Source organism: Crocodylus porosus, unplaced genomic scaffold (genome assembly GCF_001723895.1).
Source record: "Crocodylus porosus isolate Cpor-Errol unplaced genomic scaffold, CroPor_comp1, whole genome shotgun sequence".
NCBI classification, from domain to species: domain Eukaryota; kingdom Metazoa; phylum Chordata; order Crocodylia; family Crocodylidae; genus Crocodylus; species Crocodylus porosus.
In genome coordinates this window covers 37,715,035-37,728,601 of record NW_017728915.1, presented here as the reverse complement: position 1 = coordinate 37,728,601, position 13,567 = coordinate 37,715,035, and the positions used below count along the sequence as shown (strand labels likewise).

The 13,567-nt window shown below is 51.0% G+C and overlaps 1 protein-coding gene across 1 annotated transcript in view; it reads right to left on the bottom strand.

Annotated features, from left to right (window-relative positions):
* The window catches only part of JPH3 (junctophilin 3), a 92,440-nt gene that overhangs the window by 21,846 nt on the left and 57,027 nt on the right, over window positions 1-13,567 (bottom strand). The window contains exon 3 of the mRNA XM_019535999.1: window positions 916-1,040. Within this exon, the coding sequence (XP_019391544.1) occupies window positions 916-1,040 (125 nt within the window). The remainder of the gene's footprint in view (window positions 1-915; window positions 1,041-13,567) is intronic.

Sequence of the window (13,567 nt, the reverse complement as noted above, 5' to 3'; positions counted from 1 at the left end):
GCGCGCGCGCGCACACACACACACACACACACACACAAACACACGCACACACACACACACTCCAAGGCAGTTGAGCTCATATGTTTGTACAGAAGGAAGGGTTTAAGAAGCAAAGATCAATAGCTATATTGCTAAGCACAAACGTACAAAAATCATGAATTGGGCCCCAAAATGCATGAAATTGAGTTAAGAATCATTCACTTTAAAAAGAACAATACATTTGAGGTTCTTTGCTTTTGCATTCTGGCTTCTGGATTTTCTCTGCAGCAAAGGACTGGGAATGAAAATGAAAGCTGAGTGGCCCATATCAGCACATGACTCCAGAGGCTGGGACTTGAAGTTAAGCAAAGGTTCCCAGACTTGCGATTGCAATATCTGCGATACAGCGTGTGCTACACCCCAACCAGCAACAGAGCACCGTGGTGGTGGTTCACGGGGCACAAGCAAAGCGCGAGATGCGCCCTCACTACGTTAACCCCGGGATGCCAGCAGGGTTTGACTTTGTGCGCAGGCTGCCCAGTCTTTCAGTGCTTTGATTACACTGCTGTCTCTGGGCAAATGGCCTGTAGGGTTGGGCAAGGAAAACAGCCCCACAGGTCTAATGGCTTCAGGGCCTGAGAAAAGCTCCGTGCATTTCCCGTGACCATCTCCCGAGATCAAAACCTGAGCTGAGCAAGGAGGGGATGGACCGGCAACATTTCCGAAAGCCCCAGGGAGGCAGGTCAGGCTCAAGGGCTTGACGGGAGACGGCCCTGACGGGCTGCTCGGCTCTGAGAGCGCAGCCTCGGCACGAGGCGGCCCGTGAGGAGCAGCCGCGGGCCGCGCCGTCCCGTGCAGCACACGCAGGCGCGCACGCGCACGCGCACAGAATGAAGTCATCCCGGGAGTCTGGCGGGCTCGGCAGCGCAGACTGACCATTTTCCCTGTGCTGGAAGGAAGGCGAAAACTCTTTGGCAGTGATCCTGGCAATCCGAGCTTCCTCCTGAGCTTTCTGCGCTGCTGTCACAGCCGCGTCCGCTTTCGCCCGGGAGTGGGAGGTCCTGCAAGGGAATGGAAGACAAAGACTGAATTAGGCCCTGCTGGGACTGGCATCGCTCGAAGGATCCCAGCAGCATCAGCGACCCCCGACGCCCTCTCCGCGTGCATCTGCTGGGCCGAGGAGCCTTTGCACTGCACGACAAAGAGCTCCTTGACCCCGCTTCTGCGATGCAGACACCCCATTGCAAACAGATCGGCCTGGAAGCCCTCCGAAGGCAGCCCCTACCTGACCTCTCTAGCACGCCGGGCATTCAACGCAAGCGAAGCCACCGCTCGCACCGACCCACGTGGCCTGTTGGGGACTGCACAGATCTAGAACTTGTGCTTCCAAAACGATACCTGCGACTGGACCAACTAGGAAATCGCAAAACAAAAACAAATCTCTTTTTCTGCAATATTCGGGCTCATAGGCCTTTCTTCAGGCTCCGGGAAAATTAAGGATGATAAAAAGTCCCCATAGGTCGGAAATACGCTGGGGTCTGGGAGTGCGGGGCTTCTCCAGACCATGCCAGATGTCTACCGTTGCCCCCAAAGAAGCACACTGGACAGAGCCCGAAGAGCTGGACTAAATACTACTATGAAACCTTCTTTTGGGGAACAAAGAGAATTAATTAACATGAACTAAGCTGGACACTGACAGACTCCGACAAAATGCCACGGAACGGAAAGCATCAAATAGTTCAGTTCCCCGAAAACCCGTATTTCCCTTAAAAAGCAGTTTGGGCAGGACGTTTTCCACCAGCATTGCCTACGGCGCCTATTTATAGGTTTATCGTTTTCCAGCATCCCAAGCACTGGACTTACCGTGACTCCCCTTGCAGGCTGTTCCACGCACTCACAGATCAAGAAGTATTCCCTAGTAACCTACATGTTTTCAGATTTATCCCATTGCTTTGAGTTATACTCCAGTATACAATCCCTCTCCATCCTTGATGTATGAGTCCTTTGAATATTGCTAAACAATTATCCTACCCTTTAGCCAAGCTAGATATGTGTTTTTAAAAAATGTCAGTGCCTAGACATTGTGCTGGAAGGGAGCAGTATAAATAGCCAGCCTGATTTGTTTCCCCCCTCTCCAAAATCAGTCCCTTCAGCTCCCTTCATCATTTTTGTTGCTGGCCTATGAATTTCCCCTAATTTCTCTACATCTGTTTGTCATTGCAAGTGCCCAGAACCGACTGCAGCGTGCTGACAAGCTCATATAAATGGGAAACGGGAAGACCACGTGCCCCATTTTGCAGAGCGTAGCGCGCTCATTTTGGATCTTTATGAGGGGTCGTTTGGGTGCACATGTGCATGGGGTCAATTATTCGAATGGAGGTTAGACTGCACCGTTGATTAATATGCACCTGCATCTACCATCCTTCTGCAACGTCACTCAGGTGCTGTGTGTAACAGCGGCACAATGCAAGACTGCAGGAAGCTGTAATGACCTGTCACTTATTTTCAAGTGTTGACAAGTTCCATTTCTTTAACGAGTGCTGTATTTATATAAATTGGCTCCTCTGGAGCAGCTGATGGAATTGATATGACTAGTTCCTTAAGAGCTATTTAAGGCAAAGCCGGAGTAGTGGGGATGATACAGATGCAGCCGGTTCCTAGAATTATTTCCCGGGGGGGCTGCAGCCCGGGCGCAGGTGGCTCCTACAGAAGATGGCCTCACTTTGCAGGACTGATGGTCCCAGTTCCTTAAGTCATTCCCAGGGCGCTCCCTGTAGCAGCGCTGAGGATGTCGCTGTTGTCAGATCCTGGAAGGCTCTTTGAGGGTCCCTGCTGCAGCCATTGCAGGAGCCCCCATCTATATCAGCTCCTTGTAGAAAGAAACACCCGAGTCCATGGGCTTTGGCCTTAGGAGGAGTTATCCAAAAATTGCTTTGGGTACTGCTGCCATTTTTTGTGACTCTGCTTCCTACACCCTGTACCTGGACAGGGAGGCAGCAAGGCGAACTCCCCAAGACGGAGACTTCGTGGGGACAGTTAGTGGGGATGTATGAAGCAGACAGGGGTCAGTTGGACTTGATCAGCTCGTTCAGCCTTGGGGCCCTGGCAGGCTGGAACAATGCACCGAGGATGCAGAGCAAAGACATCACCACCCTGCTGCTTTGCCTCTGCCAGGGAAGCTCGGAGTGCAAAGCTCAGCAGACCCCTGGCTCCGGACTGTCTCTTTGCTGAACACCGGCAGCTTCAGCCTTTTTTTCTGTTTTAACTCCACAGCCTAATTCAGTGCTGCTGTGCCAGCTAAGTCTGCAGGGCATAGGAAACAGGGCCATGGCTTACAGAGATACCCAGTCCCTTCCAGAAGAACTACCACTCAGCACCGTGAGCCCGCTACAGAAACATAGGGTTCAAATAAAGGCAAAACTTATGGCAACACCGTGTTTGGATGGGCTCCACTGGGGATTCAGATTGACTTAGGGACCTGGACTGCTTTCTTCTCAAGTTTCAGGTAGAAGGGCTCTTTTCGGCCATCCCTCAACCCACAGAGCTGGAACACAGTGGAAGGGTAGAGGGCAAGCGACTCCCCCGCCTGCACCCCACCAGCTGCAAAAAGAGACAAGGCTCAAGGTCAAGAAACCACTGGGAACACCACTGGGGGCTGGTGACAAAGTCCAGCACAGCCAACGGGAGGCTTTTTGTTGAGTGGACTGGGCTTTGGGTGAGTCCCTGAGCATGGACATTTGGATCAGAACCAGGGGAGCTGCAACTCATGGTCCCCTTTTGGGATCTGGCCCAGATCATCTGAAAAAGCAATCATACCATCCTGTGATCAATACACCCAATTCCTGCAAAGTGGATATACCATAGGACACTGTGCAGAGGTGCAGGCAGGCTTAATTGTTTGTAATGAGCTCTAAGATGCTTGGCGGTAAGGCCTGGATGAAGTGAAAAGCAGAATTATGATGATCCATACGTTGCATGATAATATACCTAAGTATTTCCAAATAAATGCAAGTAATCCAGTTAGCGCTAGCAGGAGTTTGTCACATGCTATATTTAACAGCTGCCTGCTTTATATATATATGCATGCGGTATACAGCGTGCACTAAATCTTAATTCCCCCGTTAATGGCTTGATTTTATTTCCTTGTAAAGCCCTACAAGAACCATACACGCACGCTAATCGAATCACTCTTCTCCTGCCTCACGTGCCGCCTCCTTTGCATGGCTGCATCTAACTTCCAGCGACCTGGAGCTCGCTGCTTGTAAAAAGAAGGGCTCCGGGTGCGTTGCAGAGGACAGCACACAGACCCCTGCTGAGCTCCAATTGCAGGGTACAATCCTACCGTTTCCTGGGAGTGGGACGCTGCACAAAGTCCAGGAGAAAGAACAATTAGAAACTGGGTTGTGTCACCCAGATAACCTGTTTTGTTGGTTTTTTTAAGTAAAATGAATGTCCAAAGAGGAGCTTGAATGGTTTAGCTTGAACTAGTTCATTTCAACCAGCCTAAATTTGTGTTTCAACCAGGCTACGTTTGTGTTTAAACTAAACTGTTTCAGCCCCGCCCTTTACCAATGTGAGATTTACAGTCATATTCCTCTGATTTGGGCCCAGATTTGTACCAAGTCATATCAGCTTAGACTCCCTTAGGGCCTAGTCATACACCTTCCCCCCCGGGTGTGGCTCGGACGCTGCCAACCCAGAGCTGCTGTCAAGTGCTCTTCTGGACTCTCAAGCTGCTAGCTTAGCTCAAGACCCCCTTTTTATCTGCTCTTGGGCTGTCGACATGTTTTTATGAGCATAATGTCAGTCTGAGAGCGCTGCACTGGCAAAGAAGCCTCGACATTGTGGGTCGAGGCTACTGAGGCTATTATTGTGGGTAATATTTCTAAGCAGCTGTGTGCTCCACCCCAGAAGTGCCTGCATTTCAGTTGTCAGTGGAATAGCTCCTGCATGGATTTGCATGGTTTGCAGAGCCCTGGATCCACTGAGATGAAGGAGCTTAAGATAACAGTTGGGTGTTGTTAATTAATTATGGAAATAACATAATTATTCATTGTCCTACCAATAGCCTCTACTTGCTGAGAGGAACAGACAAACCTAAGGATACGCCGATGCTACTCAATCATTGGATTTCATTTCCAACCTAATACTAACATTTGCATTTTAAAGGTTATTATTAGGGTTTCCTTTAACCTCGCCATCTCCGATTGTTGCCTGGTTCCAGACAGTTTAACTCAGCCACGAGCCCTGCTTTACTACAGAAAATCTTCCTATGGCTCAAGCCATCCTGTCACCTCCTAGAAGCCACAGTAAATAAGAATATGGTTTAATCTTTCCCATTTGGCACAAGCGTAACTCCAACAGCAGCTGCAGTATTGGGCTGGATCTGCTGGGCCGGCAGTGAGTGGCGGCAGGCAAGAAACAGTCTTTAAAAATAGAAGAGTAGGGGCCAGGTCTAAGGATGGAGCAAATATGATCCAAAGCCAGCTGATCACACACATGGCTCAGTTATGAGACTGCTCCTTCTGCTTCGTCTCCATTTATTTCTGATCTCCACTTGTTGCCTCATCTCTCTAGACCCCTGGGGGTCTGCAGACCGTGTCTAAGGGGTCCTCAAGACCACTGCTGTCGTCTCTTCTGGGCAGCAATAGTTTGTCATTAGGGTTAAAAAGAGACATTGGGTTTATCCCAGGTCTGATTCTCCCTGGCTTGGACTCCATCAAAGCAGGTGGGAGTTAGGGACAGTCATTTCCACATGCGCTTTGAATGGCAATTCACTGGAATTAGCTTTGACCATCCCAGAAGAAAAGTGTCTGAGGGCTTATATCTGGGGCTAACTTTGGTTGTCTTCTTTTAATGCCAAACTGATTTGCTTGCCTCTGATCACAGCTGGGCAACAGGTCAAATTGGCAGGCAGAGCTGGCAGGGGAAAAAAAACCCAGCCAACCACCCAACAGATTTTCACAAATCTTTGCAGATCTGCTGTGATTTGGCTGGAGCTGACAGGGTAAAGGATAATACCTAAGAGGGGGCCATAATGCCAAGCTTATCTGCTCTGTCTAATCTATAAGAAGCTGGAATAAACTGATTTGAAAGGAAGACCCTGGCTTTTCAGGAATGCCAACAGGCTGCTCAGGGCTGGCTTTGTCGGGGGAAGACTTTCTCTAGCAATCTGCACTTCAACACTGGTGTTTCCTAAAACAGCTGGGCTCTTGCTGCAGACCTAGGCTGGGTTGGGTGCTGATCGGGGCACGTCAAGACGAAAGTAGGCAAACTAGGCAAAACTTGAATGGTATTTCAGGTGGCGGTTCAGGTTGGGAACACGCTGGCCATGTATAAAGACAAGCTGGAAAGTAGAACAAGGTTTTGGACCGCAGAAGTGAAGCCCTGGAAAAACCTTTCTGTTGGACTGAAGGGCAAAAAACCTAATTCTTTAAGACAGGGTTTGCTCAGCTGACCCTGAGGTAGCAGGGGCCAGGATTTCATGACCCAGCAGGTCCCTGTCCTTTCCAGCACTGTAGTCCTGTATTTTTACCATCGCTTGGATGTGTGCGAACCCAAAGGGATGCACTGAACTCGGGGAGGAGCAGAAGCACACAAGGGATTTGCAATCCGTGTCTTAGGCTTCATTATCAAATGGGGAAACAGCCAACTCCAAGAAATATTTTGCAAGGTAAAACATTATCTAAGCAATAATGGGGCTCTTCAGTTGACACGAGCTCTGTGCTGGGAGAGAGTTGAGTTTTTTCCCCCACATTTTTCTCTGTAAGAAAATGCCATTTGCTCAGAAATGCTGCATTGGGTGAAATTCTGGTTTGCAAAATCACATCAAACTAAAGGACGACATTTTGTGTGTGTTTCGTTTTTCTTCAGGCCAACAAACATCTTCTCTTTTCCGTTCTCTCTAGTGGCCCCCCACTACAGAAAAGTTGTGGACAAATTGGAGAGTCCAGAAAAAGGCAACAAAAATGTTTGGGGGCCTGGGGGATCTGACTTGTGAGGAGGGGGTGAGGGAACTGGGCTGATTTAGTTTCATAGATTTCATAGACATTAGGGCTGGAAGGGACCTTGGGAGATCATCGAGTCCAGCCCCCTGCCCAAAGGGCAGGAAGTCAGCTGGGGTCACAGGATCCCCAGTTTAGAGAAGAACAAGGGGGGATTTAATTTAATAGCAGCCTTCAACTCCCTGCAGGGGGGTTGCAACGAGGATGGAGCTGGACCGTTCTCAGTGGGGGCAGATGACAGGACAAGGAGCAATGGGCTCAAGCTACAGCAAGGCAAGTTGAGGTTAGATATTAGGAAGAATTTTCTCACTCATAAAGCACTGGAACAGGTCACCCAGAGAGGTGGGGGACTCTCCATCCTTGGAGGTGTTTATGACCCAGCTGGACGAAGCCCTGGCTGGGATGATCTAGCTGGGTCTGGTCCTGCTTGGAGCAGGGGATTGGACTACATGGCCTCCTAAGGTCCCTCCTGACCCTCATTTTCCATGACTATGATCTTAGGACAACACCAAGTAAGTCCAAGGAAGCCAGTGCACATGGGATTTCATGGATCCTCCTTTCACAATGGCACCACGGTTTGCAAATAAAATCAAAAACTCTAAGCTTTATTGGTAATGCTGATCTGTGTGGCATGGGCACTCACACAGCAGGGAATGAACCCCCAAAGCACTCTTCCCCCTTGCACTAAAGGCACCATAAATCCGGGGGAGACTGTAGAGAAGGTGATCTCCGTGGGCCAGAGTCCTAGTGAAGGATAAGGAAGAGGTTTCTCCGGGAGCCGGGAACATACCCCAGGCCTAGTCCAATTTTCACACAACTCCCTGGAATTGAAGACTTGCCATCAAGTCCTCCCTGCTTAATCCCCGTGCAGCTTGGCTCCACCTCAGCGGACCGAATCTGCTCCTTGCAAAGTCAGAAACTAAACTGAAATGGGAACGTGACCCAGTCCTCACGTCTGTACTTGGCTTCTCTCCCCCGGTCAGCCTGTTTGCTGAGCCCGGTCAAGACAGGAGTTGATCCACCTGCGCAGGTCTTAGCAGGGAAACAAGACTGCTCAGACCAAGCCCCTGCAGAGCAGCCAAGTCCCGGCGTTTCCCATACGAAAACACGAACTGCCTGCAGCCCCGGGGAGCAACCCTGCTGGCATTTTACTTCGCAGTGCGCTGAAATGTCAGACGCTGCGGAGAAGGCTCTGGGGCTGCACTCGACACGACCGTGTTTATCTGAATTAAATGCTTAATGAAAGGAAAATAATTTGAGTCACTATCACAATACCCAAAGACACGTTTTGCAGAATTTTTTTTCACCAGGCTTCACCAGACATCACGTCACATTGAAGGGGATAAATCCTGATTCCTTCCTAGCAAGGGACACAATCTGCAAACCAGAGTGCACAGCATCTAAGCACTTAATTTTGTAGCTTGTCATAGAGGATAAACAGGCTATTTCCTGCAAGTATCGAACACCCGTAGCTCCAGTCTCCTGCCTTTCTAAAATGCAGGCTGCTTTTATTAATTACCAAAATACAGATGTAGGCCCTTAGTTTTACGCACCTGAGTTTGCAGATTTTTAGCCACTGGATTGCACTAGCCCTCGGTTAGGACTGCAGCGTTAGGCACTATACAGGCGCTTATAATGAAACCGTCCTTGCCCTGGAGAGCTTATAGTTTAAATTACATTTGAGACAAGATGCAGCAGTGCAACAAACCGAAAATTCAAGTTGGTCTGCTCGGCAACAGCAGGGGAATACTCAGTGATATGGTGGACGGGTTTTAGCTGGAGGTGCCTGGGATGTTAATGACAGCTGTAAAAGCACTGATGGCAGATTTGCCAGCGTGGGACATGCATTTCTGCTTGCTCATACCTGTAATGTTAATCAGCAAGGCAGCAGTTAAGGAACAAGTGACTTCACCTGTGTCTACAATGAGCTATCTCGAGTTTTCCTAGGAGGCTGAGCTGGCTCCGCTGGATTCACTTTGTCTCGCGGGTCAATATGTAATCAGGCAGGTTTTTTAAGTGCATCTTTATCTTCCTACAGGAGGGGAACGTTTTCTGTCTCCATTACGAACTATTCGTGTGTTTTTTTAAACAGGAATATTCATCATAACATGCGCGACCTGTTAGAAATTGCTTCAGGAAATTCTGGAGAAAGCCGTTTCAGAGCACTCAAACCTCCACCCCCACCCTCCCTTCAGGCAGCAGACAGCCACACAAGCAGAGCTGGGCTGTATTTGGCATTTGAAAATCGGTGCAAAAAGGATTTAGGGAGACAAGGGGGGAGAAGGAGACATGCACTTCTTGCATGCGGAGCGCTTGGCCCCCACTTTTAACCTCGACGCAACCTGGAAACTCTCTGAGCAAGAAGAAAGGAAAAGACTTAGAGGTCATGGAAAGGGTCACATCCCAAAGGATCTGCTAGTGTAAAGCTGCATCCTCGACCAAAAGAGTCTGACACCAAGGGCCAAAGGGCAGCAGGGTGCAAAAAAGGAAGCCTTCTCTTTCTGCTGGTTTTAGTGCTGATTTATTTTGCAGGCTTTTCTCTGGTGCCTGCCACCATTGCATCAGAAAGACTCACAGCCAAGAACACCATTTAGCTCGTCTCTGGTGATTGTCACACCCCGACGGATCTCGGAGTGCCGTCCAGAAGAGACCAGCATCCACTTTTAAGGTGGGGAAACTGAGGCAGAGATGACAACGTGGGTTGCTGACAACTAAACTAGAGGCAGCAGCACATCTGGACTAGCACCTGGATAGTCAGGATCTCTTAATCCCAGCAACTTCAATCCCCCCATTTTATTGATCCGCCCCTTGGGGGGTCTTCAAGAAGAGGTTAGATAGATATCTGCGGGGTATTATGATACCAGCACTCGTTCCTGCCCAGGGCAGGGGGTCGGACTTGATGATCTGTTCGGGTCCCTTCCAACCCTAGAAACTATGAATTCCTGGGGATATAAACCAGGTCCCCCCACCTCTGGGCAAGTCCAGAGCTGAGTTTTGCAATGCTCATCCTTCGTTGCTGTTGTTCAGAGAAATGGTTGGAGGTGCAGGGGGAAGGACAGTTCTCCAAGCTCATCTGCTCTTACTTGTTCCTATTATACTGGCAGACTTTTCATATTGAGAGTGATTTGCAAGTACTAATTAACCCTCGCAACACATGAGGTTAGGTGGGTATTATCAACCACATTTTACAGCTGGAAAACTGAGGCACAGAGCAGTGGTGTGACTTGCCCCAGCCTATGAAAGAAGCCACATACTCTGCCTGGGAAAACTACAGCCTCCAGACAACTGGATGAGCACCCCTTCCTCCTGGTCCTGTGTGTGCTGCTCCCTCCTCCTTTTACCTGGCCACATCTTTCCCTCTCCAAGTCTTAACTGGCTAGGTGAGATATCACACTTTGTTTCATAGTTTCTAGGGTCAGAAGGGACCTGAGCAGATCATCTAGTCCGACCCCCTGCCATGGCAGGAAAGAGTCAAACGACCCCAGCAAGGTGTTCATCACAGAGATAACGATGAGACCTCCAGGAGGTTGGAAGCAAGAGCCGGAGAACAGCCCAGAGATCCAAACCCAAAGTCAGGTCTTTAGCAGATATCTGCTGAATAGAAACAAAGCAGGGGGAGAAAGGGAAGGTGCAACCTTCAGGGGGTCCACTCCAGATCTATGCTGGCGTACAGCAGCAATCGTTCCCCTTTCCCTGTTAACAGCAATTGTGTGCAATTGAGAGGAGACCCTGGCCCTTCGGGTTTGCTCACGAGGGAGCTGGCTGTGGAATCAGATAGAGGGTACATGCAAAGGACAAAACCACCTATGGACACTCTTATGAGAGCATCCCCAGGCAAACCTGCTGCGGGATCAGCCACTGGTCATGCTAAACAGTCCTCGCAGACTTCAGTGGCCTCCTCCAGATTTACAGCAGTGCACCAGGGAGCAGTATCTGGCCCAACCCCATTGCCTCGGGCGGGGTTACTCTGCAATTACACTGCTGTAATGGAGAGCAGAACAAACCCCTTGGCCCAGGGGAGCTGCGCGAACGCTGTGGACGTGATGTCACCCTCTCCAAAGGGTATGTGATAGCCCCAGAGCCCCGCCAGCGGAGGAGAGGCATTGCAGCCGGGAAGGGGCCTCCAGCGGTATCTGCTTGGGATCAATAGCCAGATAACCTTTGGGGTGGGAGGCTGGCAAGGGGCTCCGCAGCAGCAGCTCGACTCTTCTCAGATTCTGTCTGAAAGCAATGGGAGATTGATCGGAAGGGAGCTTTATCCTCTCCTCGCTCTCGCTGGAGGGTGCAAACTGGGACTGAATTATTAATAGCCACTGCAGACTGCCTGGCTTCTGTCTCCAGTGGCAGGAACAGCTGATTCAAAGGTGGTTGCAGGGAGGGGAAGGAGCTAGCAGGAAGCCCGCTTAGCCTGGCCACACTGCCCTGCTCTGCCCAGAGGCAGGCGGGCGGCGTGAGCTGTTTTGCACCCCCAAGGCACCCCCAATTCTCATAGCTCCCGCAGAGGCTCAGGCCTTCATAGATTCATAGATGTTAGGGGCTGGCAACAGATCGGTGGGTCTAGCCCCCCTGCACTTGGGCAGGAAAGACTGATTACTCCGGCACCATCTCCGATAGATAATCGCTGTTCAATCCTCCCCCTGCCTCCGGGGATGGAGGGGAGAGACCATGGTGGGGAGAGGGGCAGGCTTCTCCTCTGGGCAATGACGTTATTGTGAAGAGGCAAGGCCAAAGCCATTTACATCAAGGCACGTTCTACCCCACCCCAAATCCTGCTCCCCTGGGCGGCTTCGGGGTAGTGCATGAGCATCGGGTGCATTTACAACACTGCAAAGCCTCTGGCCTGGCCTTGATTTGGCCGTCCACCGTGGCCAACTGGAGACCTCTCCTCTTCAGCTCTGACCACCGCTGTGTGGTCCCCATAAACCGGTTTGACCGAAATCTGTTAAGTCAGATGCTACTTTCAACCAGGTTGATCTTAAACCGGTTTCGGCCCTTTTGAGACTGGTTTATGTGCCCTGAACTTCTGCTCTGTTACGGGTCGCAACCCGTTTCTGATCATGGTTTGCGTGCCATGCCTGTCCCTAGCCCAGGAGCAGGTTCCCAAGAGTCCCAGCAACTGCTCCCTCCACTTCCTGGGTGGCTCTAGGGGCAGCACTGGACTCAACCTGCCACCTTTCTAAGGGCCCCAGGCCCTGCTGACCATGGGGTGGGGGTGCGAGCTTGCCCTTCGCCGCATTGAGCTGCAGACGGACCCGTCAGGCTTTCTGTCCTGTCTGCCCACCCTTCCTGCCTCCTCCTGCCCTTTTCCCCAGCTGTCCGTCTCTCCCCACCCCCGGGACTCTCCAGCTGCAAACGTTTCCCAGCTGCTCCCAGCGGAGCACACCCTGCCTGCCGGCTTTCCGGAGGTCTGCCAGCCTGGCAGAGACGAAATGTTCGAGGGAGGATGCGCTAATGGAAGGTAATGTGCAGCCTAAGCAGAATCCATTCTGGAAAACCGAGCAGCTTTGCAGCCAGGGGAGCGAGCAGACGCTGGGCTTTCTTAGACAGACCCGTGGGTGTGTGTCACCAGCTCGCGGGCTGCCTTACCAGCCGAGGGGGACGTTGCCCACCCTTGTCGCACCTGAGAATGCAGCTGTCTCCAGCTCCAAAGCCCTCTCCTCAGGATCACTGGCTCACCATGAAGCAGGTAGGCAGGGTGCAAAGTGCGGAGAGGGCACCTCCAGCTGGCACTCTGCTTTGCACCTCTGACATCCTGTCTCAAAGCGGGGGGGTGTCTCTTGCTGGCTCTGCCACTGGCTCCCCAAATGACCTTAGGCCAGTCACCTCATCTCCTGCTGTGCCCCTCTTCACTCTCTCTCTAAGGTTCAATCCTCAGACTGGGTCAGCATGAGACCAAACAAGCCAGAGGCGTTTACTCCAAGGCCCCGGCCTCACTTCAGTGCTCTTCAGAACAGACTCGATGTCCCCTAGCATCAAATCCTAACTCCCTGTCCCTTCCCTTCCTTGGGAAGTGCTGGTCCTGCGCTCCAGACCCACCCCGGGCTGGATGCCTTCCTGACCTGAAGACCTGCACGAAATCTCCAGTGTGGAGGGAGGACGAGGTACCAGAGGCTGAAGGCAGCGCTCTGCCCAGGCAATTTCGGTGGGAAGCAAGGTCAGTTAGCAAAGGGATTGCTGTTTTCCCCACCTGCTGAAGCCCATTCCTAATTCCACTTACTCTTCACAGGTCTCCTGGCTTGCTTGCTATTGCTCTAAGGCCTGTAACCAGTGATTTATGAAGGCGGTAAAAAAGTGCCAGTACTCGAGGCTGAGCTATTCCCTACACCAATTAACTATCTGTGGATAAATTCCAAACTCCCTGCTTATCACAGATAGCTTCGACCTGCCTATTACCTCTGTGCTTTCCTCTCCCCACCCTAATTCCTAATTAAGAAGGAAAAGCTCATGTGATCTCTGCTGCCAGCTATTTAAGGGGCTTCTCCCAGCTGGCCTTGCGGTTAGGTGAAGAGCAGGTGTCATGAATAGCAAAGAGGCTGGGTTTGGACCCTCTGGCCCAGGGGATACAGGCTGTGGATTTGTGTGTG